The sequence below is a fragment of the Camelus dromedarius genome, chromosome 1, assembly GCF_036321535.1.
Source record: "Camelus dromedarius isolate mCamDro1 chromosome 1, mCamDro1.pat, whole genome shotgun sequence".
In the NCBI taxonomy this organism is placed as follows: domain Eukaryota; kingdom Metazoa; phylum Chordata; class Mammalia; order Artiodactyla; family Camelidae; genus Camelus; species Camelus dromedarius.
The window spans coordinates 88,685,664-88,712,815 of NC_087436.1; the positions used below are offsets into that span (position 1 = coordinate 88,685,664).

Consider the following 27,152-nt stretch of genomic DNA (forward strand, 5'->3'; position numbering starts at 1 on the left):
GAAAGATCTACAAAAGCAAAGTCGAAGACTTTAAAATAAGGACCATTTATTTTATTACAGAATAGTACACAAATTGATCATCGTGTTAATGTCACGTCATCAAGAAAAGAGTGATTAGTTTTTATTTCGTTAAGGAGGCAGTGAAGTGCAGCTGTAAGCTTTAGAATGATTTTCATCTGAACTTTTTTTTAAAAGGTTAAATGGTTGAGAGAAAAATTTGTAGCTGTCCATTTAGAACTGCACTGTGTTGGTAGCCACTAACCACATATGGCTATTTAAATTAGAATTTTAATGACTTAGCATTAAACTATATCATCTATTAAATAATAGATGACATTGAGTTCGTCGACTTCACTCGCCACATTTTCAGTGCTCAGTGGCCATATGCGGTAAGTGCTCCTCGTTTGAGTCATGCAGATTTAGAACATTTTCATTCAGAAAGCTGTATTGGATGGCACTACTCTAGAACATTTATTCCCTGGAAGCTTTAGAAGAATAACAAGAAACAATAAAGAGAAATAAAGAATAAAAGTGAAATCACGTTAAGTTGATAGTGACACTAACGCTTGCAGCCATATCATCATTAAATATGAATGAACATGACTTAAATAATATGCATGATTTCAAGCTCCTAGAGAAATTTTGCTTTTTTTATGGCATACAGTTAGGACTTTGAGGGAAAATCTTTTAAAGTCAAATTTTTAAAAATTTTGTTTGTAGGAATTGCAGTGCAGCAAAGTACGTGAAAATCAAATTTCCATAGAATGTGACACAACGTGCAAGGAAATGAAGCGGAAGGCGTCTGAGGTAATGTCACGTTAAATGTCATTTTTAATGTGCTAGTGGCCTGTCTCTATTTTGTGCATTAATTTATGTGCTTATTATGAATCACTCAAAATCTCATTCTTTCTGTTTTTGCTTCTGTGATAAAAGCCTGATTTATAGGCCTATTTGAATCCTCGGTGTGCTTCTTATTGTCTGGTGTGTGCAAGATTTTTCCATCCTCTGTACCAGTTAGTGTATATGCTCTGGAACATAGTTGTGTCTCTTAATGTTAGTGTGAGCCTCCTGAAAATTAGGTTAAAATAATACAAAAATAAGATGTTGTGACTCTTTGCTGTTTGGATTATGTCTAGTGTCACTGTGTCCCTCCATCAACTCAATCAATGAATAAAGTCTTGGTTTTGTTTGAAACTAAGGATTCTCTTCCAGATAGGGCATTTTAGGAAAATGATCAATTTCAACTCTAGGCAAAGAGTGGTATTTGAGAATTGATTTTAGAGTCTTAGTGTGGTGACTTAAGAGAAAAAGTCCAGTTTGAAAGTATTTCAGTTTACAATGTTATAATACTCTTTGAATTGTGATCTAATATCTGTTAAATTTGTTAAGCTGAAGTATTTAGGTAAGGTATAACGCCCTGACTCCCCTCACCCCCAGTCTGTTAGACAGTACCTTGGTAACACTTCTCAGTACAACATTTATGTTTCTTTAAATAATTTCCAATATGAAGTTTCCAAAAGTTGTTATAGGTTAGTGGAGCCTGGGAGGAAAGATGTTAAAATTCTATATAAAATTTGATGTTTACAGTGTTAATTTACTTTTAAATGTCTAAACAGATAAAAGAAGCAGAAGCCAAAGCTGCTCTTGAAGAGGAAAAACGAAGGCAACAGGTAACTAAACAAAATACCCCATTTGTGTCTTTTTTGCATCATTATTTTTATGCAAACACAAGGTATATGGAAACATACAGACTAGGGTCTGGTCAGCTTTATTCTGGACTGAAAATATAATTCTATAAAACAGAAATTAGCCACACTTAACTTCAGTCCAGGTAAACTGAACCTCTGATGACGCATGGGGCCTTGTATATTCCCAGTTTACTTCCTTGCCAGTTTCACCCTTTCTCCAGAGGTGACTCCTCCTGGTTCAGGGGGCAGAGGGCAGGGCATGGCAGCATCCATTCTAAGGCATCTCCTGGAGTGTGTGTCTTCCCTCATCTAAAATTATTTGAGGTCTGCTTTTTTCTGAGTTGTAGATTATCTGTGGCAAATAAGTGCTGTTTACTCACCAGTACATTTCTTTTAATAATACACCCTCTTATTTCCCCTTTAGATTCTTGAATGCAGAATTACCTGTTCTTTATTATTACCTAGATAAGAAGTATGTTCCTGATACCCCCTGTTAGTTTAAATACTGTATTTATTGATCATATACTCGAAAGAGTGGCTTAACTTTCTCATAGTAACATGTAATTGTTCGTCAGTTTGCATTTTGAGATGCTTTATACTTATTAAGCAGGGTATATTATATGCAAACTGCTGCCTTTATGAATGAAGAAATTGAAATTTGCATGAACTGAGGGAGAGCATTAGAAACAACTCATGTAGCAAAGGTGGGCTAAAATGACATCTGGATTTTTATGGTTCTATAGAATTGATTTACCTAAAATTGAAAAATAAGTTATCAGAGCTAATACAGTAAAACATGGAATGACTGGAATCCTTGGAGATTAAATTATTAAGAATAGTTTAGGGTGTCCTTTCCTCCCTTTTTTATAAAGCACTATGGGTAGAAATCTTAAATGTGGTCCTAATTTACTGACCTTTAAAACAGAGTATATAGAACATTATATAAACTATGCTTGATGACTGTGGGTCATTATTAAAGCATCAGTGTTTTCTCTGCTGTGTCAGTGGTTCTCAAGTTTGGCTGCTTTTAATATAGTTTGACCTTTTGTTGTTTATCAACAACCACTTGAGAATATTTTGACATTTTGCTTCATTGAAGAATGCAACTTTGTATTAAATTAAGAATATGATTAGGTCTTTTTCAAAGGCTTTTTCCAAGTGGTTTATAAGCAAAGTCATGGATATGTTAACTGAAGTTTATGTTTCCTTCTGTTAAAGAAACATTTACAGAATCTTGCATGAATATTACATATATATTTTAGTTAACTAGTATCACGTTTTAGTGTATCATGTCACATTATCATGTATTAAAGTTTAATAAGTTCTTACTAATAGACTAAAAATTCACATTTTATAATGCGTGTCATCTAGTTTCCTTTCTTAGAACCAGTTTTAATACAATTCTACTTTCTAAAATAGTCATTTTGATTCAAAACATGAAGAATTTTTCCCCTGAAGAATTTTTCTCTGTGTTTTTAAATGTATTTGAAAAAGAGCGGAATCAATTTCTGGCAGCTTTTTTCTGTTTACTTACTTGAATTTCTTTCATACAGGCCATTAATGTTTATTACCAACATTGTAAAAAACTAGAGTGGTGTTGATGTATAAAACCATTGTCTGTATTTTAAGTCAGATGTTTCTACACTTAGTATCAAAGGCAGGCCTCAGTCTGAAGTAACCTCTTCCTTTACTCCCCCATTCGCTCTCTGCCTACCTAAACTCTGAATTTGTTGAACACAGTCAGTATTGGAGAGATGGTTTTTTTTTAAAAAAAAATCAAATCAATGTATTTATTATATACTATTACTATGAAAACATTTCCCAAATTTATTTTTATCCAAGTGAGAAATTTCAAATCAATACATGCATTGAATTTAATAAAAATGTTTCTGTTTTGATTTAGGCTGAACTAGAGGCTTTTGAAAACAGACTGAAGGGTCGTCGGAAGAAGAACAGAAAGAGAGATGAAGTGGCAGTTGAGCTAACGCTATGGCAAAAATATAAATACTGTCTCCTTCCAGTCTGTGCAGTTGTGGTGTTAGTGTTTGCGTGGTGCATAGCCCATGATGGGGATTAAAAAATTTTTGATCTGTTACTATACCTCAGATTAGATTTAGAGAAATTGTTAAATTTGGAATATTAGAAAGTGAATGTTATAGAACGTGATATGTATTCACATTCATCTCTGTATTTCTCTACAAGTTTCTGTTAGAGGGATAGGATGTTAAAGTTTACCTTAATCAGCATACTAGAAGTGGCAATATAACCTTGTTTAATAGTAAAAGCATGACTGAAATTGTAACGTATTTCGTAAGGCATAGCCAGTGGCAGGCTGACACGTTAGTTGTTCATTGTGCTTCCCTGTATTAACATAACTGTTCATTTACTGTTTTAAACCAACATCTTTTTTTTTTGGCAAAATTAATATGAAACCGAGCCATATGTGCAGTAAGAGGAATAGTTCACAATGTTTTGGTTACTTATTAATAGGTACTTTTCTTGATCATGTAACTTCGTACTTTTAAAAAAAAATTCTCTAAAAGACCTCTTAAATTGTAACACAAAGCTACATAATTAGAGTCCGGAAATTGGTTTATTAGGAATTTTTATCAGTTATTGAAATAAAATTTTATGTAGTATGTTCCTCAGAGGGAAAAATAATTGCTTTCAAAAAATGCCAAGCTAGATTTCTCACATGTGGCTATTTCTTGTGTAGGAAGCTTTTAACTGAAGTTGGAATGTTTTGTAAAACTTGTTTGTGTTTTTTCAAAGTAATAATAAAAAAAACTAATATTTATGAGCAATATATACTGAGCACAGGGCTTATGAATAGCTTTATGTACTTTATTTTCATTTCTTCTTACTGTGATCCTATAGATTTTTTTTTCCCAGCTGGAAATAGTTCTTATGAAAACAAGCTGATAGAGAAATATCAGTAAGCCAGCCAAATATGTTTAAATTGTAAGTCATTTTAAATGATTTTGCTATTTAATTTTTGTATAATTAATGTTTTCATTAAATTTTTTCATACCAAATTTTTAAACTAGAATATTTACTATTTAAAATATTCAGGAGCCTATAATTTTATCTATGTGTGAAACTCTAATGCTTGGTGTAAAACATGGTAGTTGATAGGCACTAAAAAGGGTAGAAGTATGTTTTAAACAGACATACAAAGACGGATTTTAAAATTTTTACTGACTTAGTTTGTTTAATGTTATGCTCCTTAATTAAGTATTAGCTGGTGTCTGAAGTGGAAGGGCAGTCATCCCTTTCTTTATGGTACTTTTGTTTTAATTTTAGATTTCTTTTTTTACCTTTCTCAATGTTAGAGTTCCTGGGTTGGTGTTTCAGCCCAGTTCAGAAGCTCTAAATTAGAGCTGTTACCCTCAAGTCCTTACCTTACTCTACCATAAAATGAATATTAAAGAATATGAATGTTTAGGTGTCCAAGTGGGGAAGCTCTTGTAATGTATTTCAGTCTTGGCCTAATAAACATACCTGAAGCCTAGTTCATGTCTGCTTGTTGGACTTCTGTTCTTGCTAAGTTTTCTTTCTGATTTGTGCAGAAGAATTTAGTGAGCAGAGGAAGGCAATTGAGTGAATGACAGTTATGCAGTTTGCTGTTTTGCTGGCTAGTAGCTCGGAGCTTAATTAATTAACCCAAAGTCACACAACCGTTCATTCATTTATTCAGTCAACAGATGCCTTTGCTGCAGGATGGAACTTTCTAGCTACTGGAGATGATGGTGATCCTTTCTCTTGGGGAGCTGCTAAGGAGTGGAGGAGAGCAGGCAGGAAATAGATACACAATAAAACGAACATGATTTCATGTATGATAAGTGGTATTAAAATGAGAGAAATATTACAGAAAGTGATGAAGGAGGGGGGTGAAAAGGCACTAGCTACTTTACTTGGGAAAGTCCCTCTGAGATGGGGTCATTTGAGCTGTGACCTGAGTGACCTTGACTTGAAAATCTGAGGGAAAAGTCTGTGAGGGAGAGAAAGCTGCAAGCACAAACTCACTGAGGTGGGAGATGCTTGGAAGGGCGGCGGGACCGACAGAGGGGCTGGCGCGGCTGGAGCTTCATGAGTGACAGGGAGGCAGGGTCTAGGGCCAGTTCACAGGGTGCTTGATAGACAGGGTATGCACTTTGGATTTTCTTTGAGTTGCAGTGGGCAGCAGTGGAAGGTTTAAGTGGAGAATAGCTGTTGGTTATTGTTCTTTTAAGGTAACTGTCTCCTAGCTGCTGTGTGGAGGAAAGACTGTAAGGAGGCCAGGGTCAGAGCAGGGAAGGAGGCGAGTTGGGAGGCAGCCCCGGCCGGGGGTACTGGTGGTGCTGGGATTCACACTGGGGTTCAGGCCTCTGTTCCCACAGCTCCCCACGGCCCTGAAGGAGCGGCCTGAGGGTACTGCCATGACTGCTGTGCGGTGAGTACAAGAGAACAGAGGAAATAAATAAGCTCTTTAAGGTCAAATGAAATTAAAATTTTGTCTAAATAATTCACCCGAATTTGTTCTGATGGAAAAAAAGTGGTACATGTTGATCTTTTTGCTCAATCTAAGCCAATTAGAGAAGGGATGGAAAAGTTACCAAATAGCCACCAATGACATAAAAATGTGGTTTGCTGAGTGACAGTGACTAGACCACCCTAAGCCTTGGACCTTAGGGTCTATGTATGAAGTTAGCCACACAGGAGGGAAAAGCAGAGTACTGGTTGCTACTTCCTAGAAGAGAAGTGAATTTGGGAGCAATGGGAGGAGCTGGGAACCCCTCTGCTTTCCAGGAACTCTTAAGGGTGTCCGTCGGGGAAACTGTTTTCATGTATTTCAGAATCTTGGTCTGTTGGGCAAGTTTGGGCCCGTTGTTTGCTGAGCTGCTGCTGTTCATGTCAAGTTTTCTTTCCAGTTAATGTGAGGGCATGTATTTCAGTGGTGCTAAATTACCCACATGTAGCCTGGAATTCCACAGTCCAGATTCATTTGAGTTAAAACCCCTCTAGAGAGACATTCCCTGACTACCCTCCTCACCCTCACCTGGCCATTCTCTAGCTTCATATGTATTTTTCCTCATAGCCCTGCACAGCATGTGTCATTGTATTCTACACGTGTTTATTGTCTGTCTCCTTCACCAGAAGGCAAGCTAAGCTCCGTGCGGGCAGGGGTGTGGTTTTGTTTACTGCTGTGACCCCAGCCACGTAGCAGATGCTGGTATTGGTTTCTTAGGGCTGCCATGACAAATGATCACAAACAGAGGGGCTTGAAGCAACAGAAATTTATCCTCTCACAGTTCAGGAGGCCAGAAGTCCAAAATCAAAGTATCAGCAGGGTTGGTTCCTTCTGGAGACTCAGAGACCACTCCCTGCCTCTCCTAGCTTCTGGTGCTGGGCGTCTCTCCTTGGCACTTCTCGGTTCGTAGACACGTCACTCTGATGTCGCCTCCATCTCCACACGGTCTTCTTTTCCATGTCTGTGTATCTTTTTCTGTCTCTTCAAAGAACACTATTTAGGGCCCACCCTATTCCAGGATAATTAAATTTTACCTGGTTACCTCTACAAAGACCCTATTTCCAAACAAGGAAGATTATATTTTTGGGTTCCAGGTGGACATTAATTTTGGCAGGGTACACTCTTCAATCCACTGCAGTGCTCGGTAAATATTTGATGGGTGAATGAATGAATTCACAGTAATTCTAGGCCGTAAACTTTGGGGGCATTTTTCATTACTGTCTTAATAATTGTACTATTGAAGGTAGAGGTTAAGAGGTCAGTCTAGTTCCAGATTGGGCTCTAATTCGGGTTCTGCCCTTTTCTAGTTGTGAGATCTTGGGCAATTATTTAACTTCTGTGAGACTCAGGTTCCTCCTCATCTGTAAAAGAGAAACAAGAAGAGGTAATAGCAAATGTCCAATAAGTGTTAGCCAAGATTATGTGTCTGTGGCTATATTAAATCCTTTATATGTTTATTTAATTCCCATGACAACCTATGAGGTGGGGCTATTCTCATTTTACAACAGAAGAAACTTAAGTTTAAGAATTAAAAACTGAGAAAATATACATGACACTTTGTAAAGTGCCTGACAGTGCTTAGAAATTCTTAGCTATCTATAATAATACAGATAATGTGACTTAAATGTCATAACTTCTCTTGCAAATTGATTCACAAGTCAGAAAAAAATATTGTGAACTGAGGCACCTCAGTATTTGCTCATGTGGTCGTGGTCCTTGAGGGGGTACTATCCCTAGCAAGACCAGGCAGGATTTGGACAGTCAAATGGCAGCATGGGATCCCGGTGGTGGGAGAAACTGGCACTTAGGTACGTCAAGGTGCTAGAAATAAAATTCCTCTGCAACTGTTTATGGGCCAGTTCTCATTACCTTCTTCCCAGTGACTACTCTGGTGTGTTGAGTAAGGGATTGATGCCCCAGAATTAAATACGGCAAACAGAACATCTACTCGGGCTACTTTTATATACAGAATGTTTCAGTGTGCTGGGCTGTATCACTTCCGGGTATGTTGTTGTCTCCTTTTAATTTAAATAAACTCTCTCCCTGCTGCAGGTTCAGTTTGCCTGTTAATTGCTTCATTTTTTAAATAAATAAATGAATATTTATTTATTTATTTTAAAGTCTCTGCCTTTCAAAAGGCCATAACTTTCTTTTTATAAAATGAAAAGTATTTTAAGAAAGTATATGATGATTGTTTCTTTAAGTTGAAAAGCAAGTGTGGCGATTTTTTTTTAAAGGAATAATTCAAATAAGTCATTGAAGATTACTGTGAGACCTCTGCATATACAAATTATGATTTCTTTTTTTTATGATTTCTTACATTACAGAGGTTTGTTACAAAGAATATAAAAACAGCTGTTTATCCTCATGCAAAGAATACCTCAAGTATTTACTCAGGTACCACTGGTAACTAGAACTGGTTGGGTTTTCTTGCTAATAGGAAGTTTAAAGAATGCTTTTTTACACTATCAATGCAGTCAGCTTTAGTTCTCGGAAGAACAGTTCTCCAGAAGAGAGGAGCCTGACCTACTCTGGCTATCTCAAATTCACTGATTTCGCTACTTTAATTCCACAGTTTCTCTAGCACCCTCCACCAGAGGGCAGAAAGTGGAAGAGAAAGGAGGTGAAGTAGTGCCACATTCATACGTGGCTTCAGAAAGCCTGCAGAAACTTTTGAGGATTGACTCCAATGCTTATTTTATAGACCAAGTTCACTGGCCTGGAAACCCTAGGGGATTTGCTCAAGGTAGAGCTAGTGGGCAAATTGCCTGGACTCCTGATTTTCAGACTGGTGTCCCTGCGGTGATGACCTGTGATGGGGCAGTATCTCAGAAGAACACAGTCCTGAAATTACACGGCCTCTGCAGAATCCCAGCTCAGCGCTTGCTGGCTGTGTAAACTCAGGCTGGTTACTTCAACTCCCTACTTCAGTTATTGTACCATGCACTTGCAGTATTTTCTACTTTCTCATTTCACTTCAAAAACAAAATACTGATCCCCACTCCCAAATTTTACAAGTTACACCCCCCCAGCTCTAATATTCAAGGAACAGATACATATCTTTGATAATTGTGCATTGCCTCCTCCAGAATAATGGAGATAGATTTATTCGATAACCTCATGAGCAACTTTGAAATTGTCATTAGATTTTGACTGAAGTTGGATAAAAAAAATTTCTAAGAAAAACACAATGTTTTTTTTCTTCTGCCAAACCTATGACTACTATCTTGGGTAGTCTTTACCGTTGTAAATACCTTCAGTGCCCTCCTTGACGCTGAATGACAGAAAGACCCCGAGTTGCTGGCCCGCAGAGTCCACCCAGTGGGTGCCCTCCGCAGCAAACCGCTTGCTAGGTTCATGCAAGCGGGCTCGGGTTCTCCCGGCTCCCTGCAGCCTCAGCAAAGTCTCCGGCAGTCTTGGAAACGCAGTTTCTTCACTAAACACGTAACAGAAAGCAAATTTACATTTGCTTAATGAAAATCATGTTCGCCCTAGGAACGAAAATTTTCGTTGAGATAACAAACTTGGCCTTTAACTGCCAGTGCCTACAGTTATTTTCATTTTATTTGGCGACTTTCTCGCCAAAAGATAGTAAAGTAGCATGTGGTGAGATATCGGAGAGCCGAGAAGTAACTCCTTTGCTCCCAATTCCTGTTTGCCACAGCCCACACGTTCTGGTCTCATCCTTTCAGTGCTGCCATCGCGGGGTCTAAGTTTGGGGGTGGGCACGGGTTGGAGCACTAGCAGTCCGCTTGGCTTCCCGTCCGCTCCAGAAAAATAACTTCTTTGAAAGCAGAGAGGTGGGGCTGCTGAGGATCTGTCATTAAGGGGTTTTATGGGTGGGACCCAGAGACGCGGGGGGAGGGGAGGGAGTGGTCCGCGGGTGGGATCTGTCGAACTGACAAAATGTGGGGCCTCTGTCGCTTGAAGTTCAACTTGTCTCTTCCTGAGCGAGGAGCAAGGTATCTGTAGTGCCTCTCCCAGGGGCACGTACAGGAGAGAAAAGCGACCAAGATAAGAGTGGACAGAGGAAAAAGGGAGACATGTTCTCCACGAAACGGCCCCCTGCCCTTGCTCCGGAAGAGCGCTACCGCCCAGCCAGGGCCCCAGAGCGGGTAAGACCCACGAACTGCGCTCTGCAGTCAAACAGGTCGGAAGACCTCTCAGTCCAGATGAATTCAGGGTCAAACCCTCCCGCCCCGCACTCCCCTCCCCTCCGCGCCACCTTCTTACCGCGCCGTCGGTGAGCTTCATCTTTCCCAGCCCCGCGCTCAGCACCCCGCAACCAGTTCCCGGGCGCACGGTCCTCCATCCGGGTCGCCCAGCGTCCAGGACCCTCCCAGGGTCGTGGGTAGGGTTTCTTTGAGAGCAGTTGTCGGATCGGTACGGAGACCAAGCTCTCCTTCCCAGGGGCGTTGCCACGACCCTTGGAGAAGCGTCCTCACTGTCCCTCTTCCACCCGGCGCCCCTCACGCGTCAAGGGGACTCGGGGGCGCCCGGGTGCCTGAGGAGGCTACAGAAGGAGCCGACGCAACCAGCCCCTTGGGGGTCCACGGCTTCTCGGCGCCAGCGTCGCGGACGCCCGGCATCTGGAAGGACCGCGCAGCCTCGCCTGCCCCAGACGTAAGCCTCCTTTACCAACGGCGCGCGCCTGGGCCTCCGTCTCTCCTAGAGCCCGACCCGCGCTCGGTTCCCCTGCCACCTGTGGTGCCGGTTATCACCGGACTCTTTGAGCGTGGGCATTGCCGAACCGGTCCCATTTGTAGGGTGCTGGCAACTCCTGCGTCCCCTGCGCGCAAACTTTGTGTCTGAGGCTTACCCTCATCCTGAGCACACCTGGCGCCGGCCGCCGGGGGGCGCAGGTTCGAGCTGCTCCGGCTTTGGCGGGCTCGGACCTTGTCCTGTGAAGCGACTGCGTCGCCCCTGGTTTGGGAGAGGAAAGGTAGGGAAGAGCACCACGGACGGTCCTCACGGTCCTGAGCCCTCAGGGACCACGTCTCATTTGCGCTGCCCTTCTTCTTGTGTGTCAAGAGGGCCCAGGAATCCATTAGCTGCTGCGCGGTCGCGGCTGCTCGGTGTCCGGGCACCAGTGCCCGCTCTTTGGTGGGGGGCGGAGGGCTGCGCGGGTGGGAGGAAGGTGGTGGTGTGTCGGATCCTGCTGGGACGTTCTCCCAGCTCCTTTGGCGGGCGCCCCACTCCGGATGCCACCGGCTTGGGGCCGGTGGATGGCAGTGTAAGGCGCTTTTTTGCGCTGCTTGTCATTCCCTGACCGAGCCCTGCGCGCTCCGAGCTCCGAGCTTATCAGAGAAGCGGCCGGCTGAGCATTCCCAAGGAAGCTGTCCCAGCCATTCATAAAATGAAGCTTTCCTCCCGCGGGAAGCTTCTGAGAACAATGCACTACAAAGACGGACTCACTCTTGAGTAAGACTACGACAACTTCTGTGTGCACATTTGTAGTTTGTAGTCTCTCTCTCTTTTAAAAGTAATTTATTGATGCAAGCAAATCTGCAGAGGAATGCTGACTACTCCCAGAAAGGGAGCGAAGCCAGAACTTACTGCTGATCATTTTCCAAAGACGCACATTATAGCTGAAAGTGTTGAAATTAAACATGCCATAAAACATTAATTTGGGGCATAACCTGGAGAGATTGAGAAGAAACAGTGCATTTTTTAAAAGTTACAAAATCGGTTTTTGTCACAACATTCACCAGCTTGTTTGTATCAATTGTTCTGTTGTGTGAAATTACACTAAAAACCAGTTCCCCAAGCCAGGTTTCTGGGGATTGAGAGGATAGACTAGCTGCCTGCATAGACATATGTGAGTACTGGGCTCAGCAGTCAGGTTTTCCATAGAATTCTTCCCAGGACAGCCGAGAGTTGCGTTAGGATTCACTATTTTTAGAGTTACTTGAGTGTGGAATCACATAAATCTCAAAACCTCACAATGCCCTAAAGCTTTATTTAGGGAAAAGGAGTTCTTCCCAGACAGCCCCTTGCAGGATAGGAGTACAATACTCAGTTCACCTTCCAGGAGGTTAAAGAGACAAATATGAATTGCTTTATTAATCTCATCAAGTATAATTCCAGGCATAGTGAAACTTTTAAAAAAGATACAAAACTAATCCCATCAGAAACCTTCCTCCTGATGGTGCAGAAATCTTAATCCGACAGCACAGCAAGCATCAGTGCCTCTGCCACAAGCCAGCTCTGGTTTTGTTCTGGGAGAGCCACGTTTCCCACCATGGTTCCCCTGGATTTCAGTGCTTCTGGTTCTATCACCCCACAAGTCCCTCGCTTGCCCTTCTTCACTGCTGGGGGCAAACAGGAGATTGGGGGAGAAGCTGAGTAGCTCAGTATTTCCAGAGTTAGCATCTTCCTCTGAAATTGGTATTTTCAAATCTCCATCCCGTTAATGTATCTAATTTATTCAAATTTGAAACTAATACGCCACCTCACTCTGTAGGACCCCTTGCTGAACTTAATTACCATTTGACAGACTATGTATTTTACTTCTTTATTTTGATTATTTTCTGTCTCTGACTCTGAGATATGCAGGCAGAGATTTTTCTCTGTTTTTGTTCATTGCTAAAAGAATGCCTGACACACAGTTTGTACTTACTAACTATTCGTGAATGAATGACTATACGGAAAAGTCTTTGGAACTAGCTAAGATTCATAGATGCTGTGTAGTTTCCTAGGGCTGCTTTAGCAAGTTATACAAATGAACTGGTGGCTTGAAACGCTGGGAATGTATTCGCTCACAGTTCTGGAGGCTGCAAGTCCAACAGCAATGTCTGCAGGGCCGTGTCCCTTGAAGGCTCTAGGGAAGAAGCCTTCCTCTGCTCTCCCTAGCTTCTGGCACTTGCTGGCAATCCGCGGCATTTGGCTTACAGCTGCAGCCCTCCAATCCTGGCCTCTTTGGTCACACGGCCTCCTTCCCTGTGTCTCTGTGTTCTCTCTTATTTTAAGGACACCAGTCATACTGGATTTTGGCTCACCCTAATCCAGTATGATATCACCGTAACTAATTCCAAAGGCAAAGATCCATCTATTTTGTTTTCTTGTTTTGTTTTTTTATTTCATCAGTTAGCATGACCTGATAAGTCAACAACTGGACCCTCTTCCTCCTTTAATACAGCTTTATTACCGTGTAATTGACTTATAATAAATTGCATATATTTTACGTGTATACTTTCATATGTTTTGACATATGCATACACCCACAAAACCACCATCATTGTCAATATAATGAATATAACCATCACCCCCTGCAACTTCTTTGTGCCTTTTAAAATATCCCTCTCACCCATCTCTGCCTCCACAATGTCAGGCAACCTCTTGTCTCATTTCTGTCACTATAGATTAGTTTGCATTTTCTAAGGATTTATATCAATGCATGGATATGATATGTACTTCCTTTGTGTGAAAAGACCCTATTTCCAAGTAAGGTCACATTCTGAGGTTCTGATGGACATGAATCTTTGAGGGACACTATTCAAGCCAGTACAGATGCATCAATAGGTAATCCTTTCCCTGCCTCGAGTTTATTCTGTTTCTGGAACTTTGCTAAATCAACTGTAGAGCATAGTCCAGAATGTTCATTATTCTTAGGGCAGACAGTCACCGTGCAGGTTGGGAGACTATGTGCGCTTTCCACGTGGGCATGGAGTACTTTTGGATTGCTGAATCGGTTGCCCTTTCCTTATCCTGTCACTGTCCCCAGCCCTGTATCCAGTCTCTTCTTCTTTCTGTTTGCTCAGAAAGAGCTGCTGTTGTCCTGGAGCACGGCTGTGTCTGTCCCCCGCGTCCCTGAGCATTCTGCAGCAGCCTTTGCTCAGCTCTGAGCAATGCTGAAGGCTGCCTGTAAATTATGTTTTCCCCTCTGCCTGCTGGCAGTTGCCCTCATCAGCTCACCTTACAGCAGCTGTTTGAATATTCTCCTGCCATACTTGTCTGCATGTCCAAACCAGCAGAGCTGGTGGTGACAAGCTCAATGTCAGTGCTTGATAGGGCTGGCTGGGGATCCAGCATGGTCCTGTAGATGACCCATCTGGCCATTCATTATCAGTGCCAAAGCTCTGTATGCAGCTCAAGAAGACATCTGTGGGAAAGGGCTAGTCAGCCAATGGACTGGCTTAGGAGTAAGGCAGAAAACATAGCAGTGGGTTGCGAAGGTCATTTTGGTGCTGCTTGTTTGAGCTTAGCCTAGGCCTAGCCTCCCTTTGAGCCTTTGGGCTGACAACATTTAAAGAGTACCTTTTTTTTTTTTTTTTTTTAAATGGAGGTACTGTGGATAGAACACAGGACCTCATGTGTGCTAAGCGTGTGCTCTACTACTGAGCTATAGCCACCACCCCGACCGTTTTTTAATTGAAGTATAGTCGATTTACAGTGTTGGGTTAATTTCTGGTGTGTAGCATAGTGATTCAGTATTATACATATATATTCTTTTTCATATTCGTTTTTACTATAGGTTCTTATAATGTATTGAATACAGTTCCCTGTATTATATAGTAGGACCTTGTTGTTTATCTATTCTTCATATAGTAGTTTGTATCTGCTAATCCCAAACTCCCAATTTATCCCTGTCCCGTCCTTCCCTTTTGGTAACCATAAGTTTGTTTCTATGTCTGTGAGTCTCTTTCTCTTTTGTAAATAAGTTCATTTGTGTCATTTTTTTTTTTAAGATTCTACATATAAGTGATATCGTATGGCATTTGGCTTTCTCTGTCTGACTTACTTCACTTAGTGTGATAATCTCTAGGTCCATCCATGTTGCTGCAAATGACAATTATTTCATTCTTTTTTATGGTGAATAGTATTCCATTGTATAAATATACCACATCTTCTTTATCCAGTTGTCTGTCGATGGACATGTAAGTTGCTTCCACGTCTTGGCTATTGTAAATACTGTTGCTATGAACATTAGGGTGCATGTATCTTTTTAAATTGGAGTTTTGAAGACTACCTTTTGTTTGCAGCACCGAGGGGAGTTTTAAAGAAAAGTCCTTATGCAGCTATGAAAGTAAACAATGTCAGTCTCTCCAAAGCCGTGGAGATCATTCAGCTCAAGTGTCAGCACAGCATATTAAGAATTGATAGCACCAGGAAATTTTAATTTTGGGCTCCATGAACCCCACAAGTACTGAACAATCCCTATGAACAGTTCAATGTGATTTTTTCTGGCTAGGGCAACATAACCCCCCCAAAAGGTTAAGAGCCATGTGCTAGAACAAAATATCATCTTATAAGACTTCAACTACTACATAGCCTGGACGAAAAGACGACTAGGTTCACCCATTGATTCAACGAACGTTTCTGTGCCAGGCACAGTCCTAGGCTCTTGGGATTCCTCAGTGACAAAATAGATAGAGATTCATGCACTTGTGAAACTTGGTTTCTAACTTAAGCAGTGAACACTAAATCAGGAGTGCAGGGAAGAGAGAGACCCGTTGAAGGGGTATGAGTCTCTCTGCCTGCCATTCTGTTCAGTGCCCTGGAGTGAGAGGGTGAGATAAGAGAAGGGACACTGCTGTTAATTTCAGAACTCTGGTGCCTTTTGTATGTATCCAGGTTGTAGTCCTATGTGTGAGCCTGTGTTTAAAGCTTCGTGCCTTTTTGTCCTCTAACTTCAAGCAATTAATTTCATCTGGCACTCAGCTGCTGAGCCTGTTCCATCTCTGGAAAAACTGACCGAGTGGGATTCACAGACAGAAGTTATCTTGGTCTCCAATGTGGCACTTTCCTAAGGATTTCCAAGGATTCTTTTGACTGTAGATGATTTTCCCCTTTGTGTGCCTATTTCAGAGCCTCTTCCTGTAAGCCAGGGGCTGCTCCTTTCTAGCGTGGTTTGGAAATCAAAGCTGTGTAATTTCACTTAACACTTCTCTACGCTCCTTTACAACAATTTTGTCCAAGTTGGACAAAAATCAGAAGTGACAACTCTCGTCTTTGATACTAAGTTGCCGGGAGACCTTACAGAAGTCAGTTAACCTTTTCGATCATAGTTTCCTCTGGTGTAAAATGAGGTAGTCAAACTAGACACTCTCCAGGGGTCGTTCTAGATCTTAAAGCTGAGATTTTCCTATTGCAGGGAACATGAGCAGCACATTGTACTCTTTTACTTTTTCCTTCCCTCCTCCTTTTCCAGCAGTCGAGAAGTGCTGTCTGGGTGAGGGGCAGCCTAGCTGACCTTGATGTCTGCTTCCTTCTTTGTGGTTCTTGGCCAGTTCTTACAGGGGCCTCTGCCAAAGTGCAAAATGACCTGTTCAACTGCAAGGAAGACTGAGTGGAGGAACTCTGCTCACCGGAACCCAGGTTTGTCTGGGGCTATCTTCTCTGGCTGTAAGTCAGATCTGAGCATTTCATCTAGGCCGGCAGTTTGTGGGTGGTGGAAAGGGTGGGGAGAGAGAGTCATTGGTGTTAGGGGCCTTTCAACAGATGGTCCAGCATCAAGCCGGGAGCCAGGTCCGCCTCTGCGTAGAGCTGAGGAGGATATTGACACAGGATAAAAGTCCTCTTCCTTAAGTAGCTAGGTAGGATACACATGCTTCTGTGTTCACGGTTAAGAAATAAAAAAATAATAATTTAAATAATAATACATAATTTAAATTTTTTAATGTGTAATTTAAAATTGACTAGTAGCTACCTTTAAGAATGCAAACAAACAAGCCACACACACACACAAACCCAGCTCAACTTAATTTTATTTGACTCACTGTATCTAAGATTTTATAATTTTCATATGGAATCAATATAAAAATTATTAATGAAATATGTTACTTTTTTTTTGCATACCAAGTCTTTAAATTTCAATATTCTCAGCAGCACATCTCAATTCAGATGAGTGACATTTCAAGTGCTCAATAGTCACTTGTGGCCAGTGTCTCTACTGTATTGGATGGGACAGGGCCAGATGAAGTGTGGTCAGTTGAATAGTGGACCCCCAAATATATCCACATTCTAATCCTCAGGACCTATGAATGCTACCTTATATGGCAAAAGGGATTCTGCAGATGTGATTGGTTCAGATTTTGACATGGGGAGATTACCCTAGATTTTCTGGGAGGAACTGATATAAACACAATGTCCTTATTAGAGAGAGGCAGGAGGGTCAGAGTCAGGAGAAGGCAATGAGATGATGGATATAGAGGTTGGAGAGATGTGCTTTGAAGATGCAGGAAGGGTCACCAGCCGAGGAATACAGACAGACAGCCACTAAGCTGAAAAAAGGCAAGAAAACAAACCCTCTCCTCGGAGCCTTCAGAAGGAAGCAGCCCTGATGAGACACTTTGACTTTAGCCCAGTGGAACTGATTTAAGACTTCTGACCTCCAGAGCTGTGAGAGAAGTAAATCTGTGTTATAAGCCATGGTAGTAATTTGTTATGAAATATATACTCCTAACTATATTCTCCAATCATTTTGTGTCAGCAGCCACAGGAAGCTAATTCATTGCTAATTCTCTAATATCGCCAAGATTCCTTTGAGAAGGCGTCCCCTGGCTACATCATCTTAGACAATTTCAGTTGACTTCCTGGTATCTTGGCCGGGGTGCCCAGGTACAGTCATCCTAGGATTGCTGAGCATGACTGCCATCCTCCCTGAGGACTGGGGGCTGTTTCTTACTCTGACTCAATTGCAGCCTTTGATAGTAAAACTCAGCTGGTGTCTTATCACTGCCCTGGAGGATGAACGTGAGGGAGTGGTTTTTCACATTAGGGTAAGGTACCCAGGGGCAAAAAAATGGTTTAGAAAAAATTAGCTCTCTTTACTATCTGCTCAGTGTTTTTGTAAATCTAAGAAATGTGGTAAAAATAAAGCCTATTTTAATTTAAAAAGATGTACTGCCACGTGGGTTTGATAGGGATAAAGTTTTGCTCTTACACCTTTATCTAGGAACGTTAGTGAATGTGTGATTAGGCCAGTAATTCTCCAAGAGGAGCGTGCATGAGAATCACCTGCGGGGCCCGATGCACCGCAGATCACTGGGCCCCACTGCCAGAGTTTCCGACTTAGTAGATGGGGCCCCCGGATTTGCATTTCTAACAAGTGCCAGGTGATGCAGATGCAGCAGGCAGGCCGGTGGGCAGGTAGGCAGGGAGCTGTTAAAGGAGAGCCCCTCCCAGTATGTGGCCTGAAGGAGGGGCTTCTGGGCTTGGCCTCCACGCGGAGGTGCAGCACTGTGGCTGAGGAGACTCTCCCTGACCAGGGCCCACACAGGATCCTCTTCCGAGGTGAGCTCAGCAGTCGTTGCTAAGATACAGGAGAGTCAGCACCGGCTCCGGCTCCCCGTTCCCCGTGCTTGGCTCTGTTTTGTGTCTCCCACCCTAAGGCCTAAAGTAGATGACAATCCCGAGATCCCCAAGTCTCAGCTAAAAATACCTCCTTTGCCACGGGCCAGCTGACTTCTCAGATTTCCCAGCTGAAGTGAATCCCCCGGACCTGGGGCTGCCCCAGTGGAAAGTCTATAAGCAGAAAATACCAGGTTAAAAAAAGCTCTGGGGAGGCCCCTGAAAGCTCTCACCCCCAGCTGCCCACTTGGGGTGGCCAATTCCGGGCGTGGGGGCGGGGGAGGGAGGATCAAGCCAGGAATGGCTGCGTTTGTTCAGTTTCATTCTATAGGAGAGTTCCGGCCAAACTTTAGAGACCGGCTCCACACCCCCCGCCCCCTCGCCCCCCCCACCCCCCGTCGTGGTCTTTGTTTTGTGCTTTGTTTTGTTTTTTGGGGTTTTTTTTTTGGTATTGCTGTTTTGTTGGTATTGCTTTTACTTTACCTCCGTAGGCTAAATGTCAACAAGAAGGAAAAAATGCTCCTTAGGTAAGAAGTATATACTCCTAACTTAACAATATTCTCCAATCATTTTGTGTCAAAAACTCCTAAAAGCGGGCAAACTCCCCTCCTTCCTTAAAGAGCGCTTTCCCAACAGATGAGAAATATCTTCTTTCTAGAAAAATTATTTTTTCCTCCATGTAGGAAGTAAATGAAACCCGTGGGATAACAATTTTAGTTTTTTAAATTCAAATTTAAAACCATTAAAAAAAAGTATTATTCTTGTTTAATTTGTAAAAGTGGACTTTTCTTTGAAAAGGTTTGTTGTTTACCTACTCACATTTCTCCAAGACAGAGGGAAAATATAAGACATTCTCCAACTTGGCTTTTCCCCGTTAGTAGACTCTGATGGCAGGCAAGTAATGAACACAGCTCTTCTGCGATGGTCTGGCTGCTGGAATATTAAACATTCAACGCAAGCAATGCACATCCTCACAACCTACTGACTTCACAGAGGCAGAGAAGGCTGAAAGATCTAGATCTTGTCGTTTTAGTCCTTTTTTATAAGTGTTGTAAGTGAGCATAGTAACATCGATTGCTTTCTACAGACCTCAAACCTTTGTGCAGATTCTCCTTTTCCTCGCCCCTTGCTGAACAGCTGAGTCCTGAATCTTCTGTGGGCGGAGCAAGGCGGGCTCCGAGGTGCGGGGAGGGGCAGTGCAATGGTCTAGAGCCCGCAGGGTGAGGACAGCGTCACCGTGGAGGGGTGGCCTGCGGGTAGGGTGGAGGTCAGGGCTAAGCAGGGTGAGGAAGATAGGGACACCAGCAGCCCGGGGGGGATGTCGGAGCTCTTGGCAGGGTGAGCGTGGCACGCGCGTGGGAGATGTGGTCGGGACTGTGGGAGATTCCTTACAGACCAGGAGCCTGATCACATAAGCTCAGAACAAGCCAGATTTCTTCTTGCTGGGAACAGGAGTTAAAAATATAGATAGGCAGAAAACTAGATTTATAACCCTGATAGGATTGAAATTGGAGATATGAGTGTGAATGTATACATTTCAACTTAAAAAGATGTAGAATTAAATATAAATGTGAGTGTCTGTATATGTGTTTGTGTACACACGAGTGCACACTGCATAAACAAGTTTTCCCCTCCAGCTCTGTTTGTAGAGAGGGACTGGGAGCAGCCACAAGCTAAGAGCAATGAGCATAGCCTGTGAGGATGAAGGGGCACACAGATCTGGGTTTTAAATACCATTTTCTGCAAGAAGAAACCAGGTTCCTTGGAGAAATGGCTAATTCCAAGGGCCAGACAAGGAAAGTACAAGATGCATCCAAAACATCTTGCTCGAGAAAGCAAGGAAGTACTCAAAGTGTGGGCATGTTCAAAGGACACAGAAGCCAGCTTGAATTGGCCCCCACTGGCCAAATGGAGGGCAATTAAGCATCAAAATAAGTAATGATAATACAGATTATAAACCACTGAATAAAATAGGATTCCAAGAGTCCATGCATATGTCAATAAAAGAATAAAGTGGAAGTTTGAAGGGATGGAATATTTACATAATTTTAATATATCAGTGCAGAATACTTGATTACACGGGTGGTGGGGAGAGTAATGTTACAGTGGGGAGGCTTGGCAAGTCACTGTCTTTATCACATGATTGATGTGATTATCATTAGTAAAGGGAAAAATTAATAGGACACAATGAGAAGTGAGTAGTATTGCTCTTGTGGTATTTTTGCTAAAGATGTCTGAATTTAATTGAAACCACAACTAAGGAACCTTCTACCATATAACTGACCTGTAATTTACAAAAGTGTCCAAGTCATGGAAGTGGAAGGAAGATTGAAGGAGACTAAAGAGGTGTGTAGATTTAGAGTAATATGTGATTCTAAGTTACATCCTTTTGGTTCAAGGGGTAGTCTTGGGACTGTTGGCCAGGCTGGAATGGGTTCTTAGAATTAGTTGGTAGCAACGTAACAATGGAATTTCCTCAAGTAGGAGAATGTCCTTGTTTGTTGGAAATAATCAGTAACATATTCCAGAGTGATAGGGAATCCAGTCAGTAACTTAGTATGAAATGGTTCAGAAAAAAGCTCTTTGTATTTATTGTACTTCCAACTTTTCTATAAATGTGTGGTTGTTTGAAATTTTTTAAAAAGGAAGAAAAGTAAACAGATTTTGTTTGATAATTGCAGGAGAGTTAAAAGAAGTTTCGGAAAAACTGACCCTCAGGGCACACACGGCACCTTTTGTCTGTGTGGTCTACTGTTGTCTATGGCAGCATCACCTAATAAACTCCTTTTCTATTCTCAAAAAAAATAAATAAATAAAAGAAGTTTTGTATTTACACTAACAAAGTTTTATTTGTAATCACCAACCTTTTAGCAACTTTTTTTTGAAAACAGTAAACAATTAGTATACTGTTAGTACACAATCTATTATTATATTTCCAAAAGGAGAATATTTTCTAACTTCTGCAATTGAAAACAGGGTTATTTATAATCATGTAACTCACAATTATAATACATCAAGGTTAGACAATTATTGAACATTTAAAGACACCTTTTCATTAGTTTGTCTTCATTTGGATCCAGGTTTGCCTTTTCATAAGTAAATTAGATATATCCATAATATTGTACATATCTTAAAATATTTTAAAGCATTTATCATTCATAATGTTTGTTTTTGTTTCAGAGTGCAGACAACTTTAGCACATTATTTTCAGTATGCTTTATTACTTGGGAATACTAACTGTGGAAAGATGTCAGAACAAAATTTAAAAACACAGTGAATGGACCAATGGGATCTATACTCTCAAAAAGCTTTTTTCTTTCACCATCAGCTTCTTTATAACTTAGGGAATGTTAAGTAATTCTTTGTGACTCTCGTAAATAGTGAACATTCAACACCTTGTATAATGTGAATATGTACTAACATTAAAAACATTGGAAACAAGCAGTGGAAAGAAGCTGGGAAGATAAATCATTATGACTGAAATCCTAATTCTAGTAATTCAGTTTTGAGTGCCTGTAAATAGACATTCATTAATGCTCCTTGTCATTGAAGTATTTTCAGTATTAGACTGCTCTCTGTTGTAGTTAAGTTGAACATGTTTTTTGGGTTTGTTTGTTTGAAGTATACTTGATGTATAATATTATATAAGTTATAGATGTACAACATAGGGATTCACAATTTTTAAAGGCTATACTCCATTTATAGTTATTATGAAATTGACTATATTCCCTGGGTTGTACAGTAGATCCTTGTGGCTTATTTTATACATAATAGTTTGTACCTCTTAATTCTCTACTCTTATACTGCCCCTTCCTCTCCCCACTGGTAACCGCTAGTTTGTTCTCTATATCTGTGAGTCTGTTTCTGTGTCCTCATATTCACTAGTTTGTTGTATTTTTTATATTCCACATGTAAGTGGTATCACTTAGGTTGTTTCCATATCTTGGCAATTGTAAAATAATCCTGCTGTGAACATTGTGGTTCATAGAATGTATCTTTTTGAATTTTTTTTCCAGATATATACCCAGGAATGGAATTACTGGGTCATATAGTAGTTCCATTTTTAGTTTTTTGAGAAAACTCCATAGTGTTTTCCACAGTAGCTGGACCAATTTACATTCCCAACAACAGTGTACGAGGATTCCCTTTTCTCCGCATCCTTGCCGACATTTGTTATTGTGTCCCTTTTGATGATAGCCATTCTGACAGGTGTAAAGTGATATCTCATTGTGTTTTTGATTTGCATTTCCTTGATAATTAGTGATGTTGAGCATGTTTACATGTACTTGTTGGCCATCTGCATGTCCTCTTTGGAAAGATGTCTATTCAAATCTTCTGCCCATTTTTTAATTGGGTTGTTTGTTTTTTTGATGTTGAATTCTATGAGCTGTTTATATATTTTGGATCTTAACCCCTAATTGGTCATATCATTTGCAAAGAACATGTTAAGTTTTAACAAAATGTGGAAGTCAGTTTTGGATGTCCATTTTTCACATTACCACAAGGTTTTCCAGGTGCTTACTCTGTATAGCACATATCACAGCTGGAATTAACTGAATATTTGTCTGGCTATTTGCTCTATTTCTCCTCTGATATATTGTGTGTTCCCTGAGGACAGGACTATTTGCTTGCCCATTTCTCTACCTTTACCTCTTAGCGCAACTTGGCAGATCACTTTCTCATGTGTTTTTTTTTTTGTTTGTTTGTTTTTATTGTGAGCTCATCTTGGTGGGTGGGGAAGAGTGATAGTGGATATGCAGAGTGGTTTTGGTTTGCTTCTTACTGGCACTTAGTGACATCACCAATCTGGGATTTATTTTTATATTTGTTCCACAGGTTGAGAATTCTGTACCTTGGATATAGTGTAAATTTGATGCCCAAGCCTGCTCAGCACACAGGCTTGGAATTTTTTATTTTTCACAAGAGCTTGTTATCTTTTCCCCTTTACGGATAGATTTTTTAGTCCTTTCTTTGGATGAATTAAGAAGAGCTTTTCTAACTGCCCCTCTCACTGAGCATTGGTCCTGTGAGCATCCTGGCTTTGTTCAAGTCTCTCAGTTCCAACTCTTAACTTAGGCTTTTTCTCAGGTTCCTTTCTTGCCATCCAAACCCAGGACCCAAGCTAACTGGACCTACTTGGGGGTCCAATAACCCATTCCTCCCCTCTCCCCTTATTGCCAGGACTCTCTTAGCATCAGTTTTCACACTACCTCCTCTGGGCTTTTTTTGTTTCCCCTTCTTTTCTTACCCCTAGGAATTTCCTTCTTTTTCTTTTGAATGCAGCTATATATTTAAACTGGGCTAAACAAGAGTTGAAGAAAGATAGAAAAAAAGGAAGTGGTTAGATTTGGAAAAGAGAACATGTCAGGAGGGGAGGGAAGTGACACTTGCTAGGAATCTACACTGTTGGCTCCACTTTGGTGTTTTGTAGATTCCCAGAAAGTGTCCTGAGAGAGAGAGGGAGAGAGACAGAGACAGAGAGAGACAGATGTGGTCTTGGGGTCATAATAGCTGTTTCAGTCAGAATCCCCTGGACTGCCTATAAAATTCTGGGAGGTATTCTGTATTTGATAGGACTCTATAAGCTATAAAAAATTTAGAACTGACTAAACCAAAGGGTGGGGGTTGTTTTCAGTTTACTTGGTGTCTCACAGACGCTAAGGACAGGAAAGCAAGACAAAATGATGAATTAGAGGCTGCTGGGAACTGATTAAAGACAACTCAATATTCAACTGTAGGTACTGAGTTTCCACAGATAACATACAAGGTACCTCTGGTCTCTGCTTCTGGATCAGGACCACGTGAAACTCTTCACAGGATAAGGTTGATGGGATCATTTCTCCTCCCCCATCATCTTTCACATTTTTTGAGGTCTCTGATTCCCTCCGTGTCCCTCCCTCATTGTTGTGGTCCTTGCTAGGAATGATTGTTTCCTCATATTAAAGTCTGTATTACCAATTATAACAATAATTTTCTTTTCTAGACTTTTTTTTTTTTGTCTCTGTTTGTCCCCCTTTCCTTTAGGAAGACTTAGGTGAATTTGAAAGCCTTCAACCTGTTTCTCAGTTTGGTTATTTTTCGTCTCTAGTCCATGTAGGTCTTGTACTCTTTGCCAGGCTAGCTTTTGGTTTCTCTTTGCTTTCTGGTCATCATCTTTTTCTTTCTAACTTTCTCTTCTAAGCTTCTTCTGCAAGAACTCTTACAGTCACAAATATGAAGTCAGTGAATTCCGGGTCTGCCAAAAGCTTCCATGTTCAAATGGTCCTCCTGAGTTGGTTAATTTCCATCCAAAAGGTGTTCTCCTGTCAGATCCTCTTCTCACCTTGGCTTGGACTCAATCTATTATGGACTGCCCAGCACTCTTTTAACATGTTTCATCTTTGCTGTGTCTTCCCTTGTTTCTAATTCCACAAATTTTCTATTATATTCAGTGAGTGCACATGCAGTACTTATGTACCTTCATAATAACTGTGTCAGGATGAAACCTGATGCTTAAGAGTTCTGGGAGAATGTATGTTATCCTGATTTTCTAGATCTTACCCTTTCCAGCGTATCCAGATTTTCAGTAGCTGCTTGACATAGCTGTCCAGTCTTAAAGGCATGATTTTCTAATTGCTCTTGCAATGAACTATCTTCAGCTTTAGGGAACTTTCAGTAATTTCTCAAGTCCTTGTCCCCTTGGGGACACTCAATTCATTTATTCTTTGAGAGCTTGCCCTTCCTCCTCTGTTTGATTCCTTTGGGTTCCAATCATACAGGATTATCTAGTAATTGCTAAGAAGATCTCCCCTTTCTAATAGTCTCATGATGAGTATTAGATCTGGATGTAACTCTTTGTCTCTTTGTATCTGTCTAGACCTTCAGAATCACATTTTTCCTTCCTATCTGCTCAGTCCACCAGCTCAAAGCTTAGCCTTTCTCTTAAGGAAATCTGTCTCGTTCTTCAGCGTCATCAATTTGTCATTCTGGAAAAAAGACTGAAGTGTGTTTTTTCAAACCATTCCACATCTCCTTTGACTGCCTAAGTTAAACTGCTTATGCAGAGAGAGTGTTCAGTTGCATAGGCTCTTTGCTCTTTTAGCTTTGCATTTGCAAAAGTGTTTTTTTTTTAATTGAAGTATAGTCAGTTATAATGTGTCAATTTCTGGTATAAGCATAATGTCTCAGTTATGCATTTATATATATTTGTTTTCATAAAGGATGTTACAAGATATTGAATATAGTTCCCTGTGCTATACAGAAGAAATTTGGCTTTTTAAATCTATTTTTATATATAGTGGTTAACATCTGCAAATCTGAAAACTCCCAGATTCATCCCTTCTTACTCCCTTTCCCCTGGTAACCATAAGCTTGTTTAGTATGTCTGTGAGGCTATTTCTGTCTTGTAGATAAGTACATTAGTGTCCTCTTCCTTTTTTTTTTTTTTTTAAGATTCCACACATAAGTAATATCATATGGTATTTTTCTTTCTTCTTCTGGCTTCACTTAGAATGATGATCTCTAGGTCCATCCAAATGGAAACTATAAATGGCATTATTTTATTCTTTTTTATGTCTGAGTAGTATTCCATTGTATAAATATACCATAACTTCTTTATCCAGTCATCTGTTGATGGACATTTAGGTTGCTTCCATGTCTTGGTTATTGTAAATAATACTGCTAGGAATATTGAGGTGCATGTATCTTTTTGAATTACAGTTCCCTCCGGATATATGCCAAGGAGCGGGATTGCTGGATCATAGGGTAAGTCTATTTCAGTTTTTTGAGGAATCTCCATACTCTTTTCCATAATGGCTGCACCAAACTACATTGCCACCAACAGTGTAGGAGGGTTTCCTTTTCTGCACACCCTCGCCAGCATTTATCATTTGTGGACTTTTTCATCATGGCCATTCTGACTGGTGTGAGGTGATACCTCTTTGTAGTTTTGATTTGCGTTTCTCTAATAATTAGCGATACTGAACATTTTTTCACATGAGCACTGGCCATTTGTATATCCTCACTGAAGAATTGCTTGTTTAGGTTTTCTGCCCACTTTTGGATTGGGGTGTTTGTTTTTTCCTTAAGTTGTATAAGCTGTTTATATATTCTGGAAATTAAACCTTTGTCGGTCGCATCATTTGTAAATATTTTCTTCTATTCTGTAGGTTGTTGTTTTGTTTTGCTTACAGTTTCCTTTGCTGTGCAAAAGCTTTTAAGTTTAACTAGGTCCCATTTGTTTACTTGTGCTTTTATTTCTATTGCCTGAGTAGACTGCACTCAGAGAACACTGATGAGATTTATGTCAGAGAATGTTTGCCTATGTTTTCTTCTAGGAGGTTTATAGTGTCTAGTCTTGTATTTAAGTCTTTGATCCATTTTGAGTTTATTTTTGTGTATGGTGTGAGCAAGTGTTCTAACTTCACTGACTTACATGCAGCTTCCAGTTTTCCCAGCACCACCTGCTGAAGAGACTGCCTTTTCTCCATTGTATGTTCTTGCCTCCTATGTCTAAGATTAATTGACTGCAGATCTGTGGGTTTATTTCTGGGCTCTCTATTCTGTTCTATTGATCCATATGTCTGTTTTTGTGCCAATACCACACTGTTTTGATTACTGTAGCTTTATAGTATTGTCTGAAGTTTGGGAGGGTTATTCCTCCAGCTCCAGCTTCATTCTTTTTC

General features: G+C 40.9%; 2 protein-coding genes and 1 long non-coding RNA gene across 7 annotated transcripts in view; 2 read left to right on the forward strand and 1 right to left on the reverse strand.

Moving 5' to 3' along the window:
- NFXL1 (nuclear transcription factor, X-box binding like 1) overlaps window positions 1–5,199 on the forward strand; it is a 48,410-nt gene extending 43,211 nt beyond the window's left edge. For all 3 annotated transcript variants that reach the window (XM_031435050.2, XM_031435044.2, XM_031435055.2), the window contains exons 21-23: window positions 721–807; window positions 1,617–1,670; window positions 3,592–5,199. In XM_031435050.2, the coding sequence (XP_031290910.1) occupies window positions 721–807; window positions 1,617–1,670; window positions 3,592–3,765 (315 nt within the window). In that variant the 3' untranslated portion in view covers window positions 3,766–5,199. The remainder of the gene's footprint in view (window positions 1–720; window positions 808–1,616; window positions 1,671–3,591) is intronic.
- A 1,750-nt stretch (window positions 5,200–6,949) lies between these two features.
- On the reverse strand, window positions 6,950–11,106 carry LOC105099942 (uncharacterized). Its single transcript, XR_838135.3, has 3 exons — window positions 10,432–11,106; window positions 9,453–9,634; window positions 6,950–7,559 (listed from the first exon to the last, which is right to left on the reverse strand). It is a non-coding gene; the product is annotated as an uncharacterized LOC105099942 (long non-coding RNA).
- CORIN (corin, serine peptidase) overlaps window positions 10,052–27,152 on the forward strand; it is a 221,645-nt gene continuing 204,544 nt past the window's right edge. For all 3 annotated transcript variants that reach the window (XM_031435080.2, XM_064486930.1, XM_064486928.1), the window contains exon 1: window positions 10,052–10,313. In XM_031435080.2, the coding sequence (XP_031290940.2) occupies window positions 10,242–10,313 (72 nt within the window). In that variant the 5' untranslated portion in view covers window positions 10,052–10,241. The remainder of the gene's footprint in view (window positions 10,314–27,152) is intronic.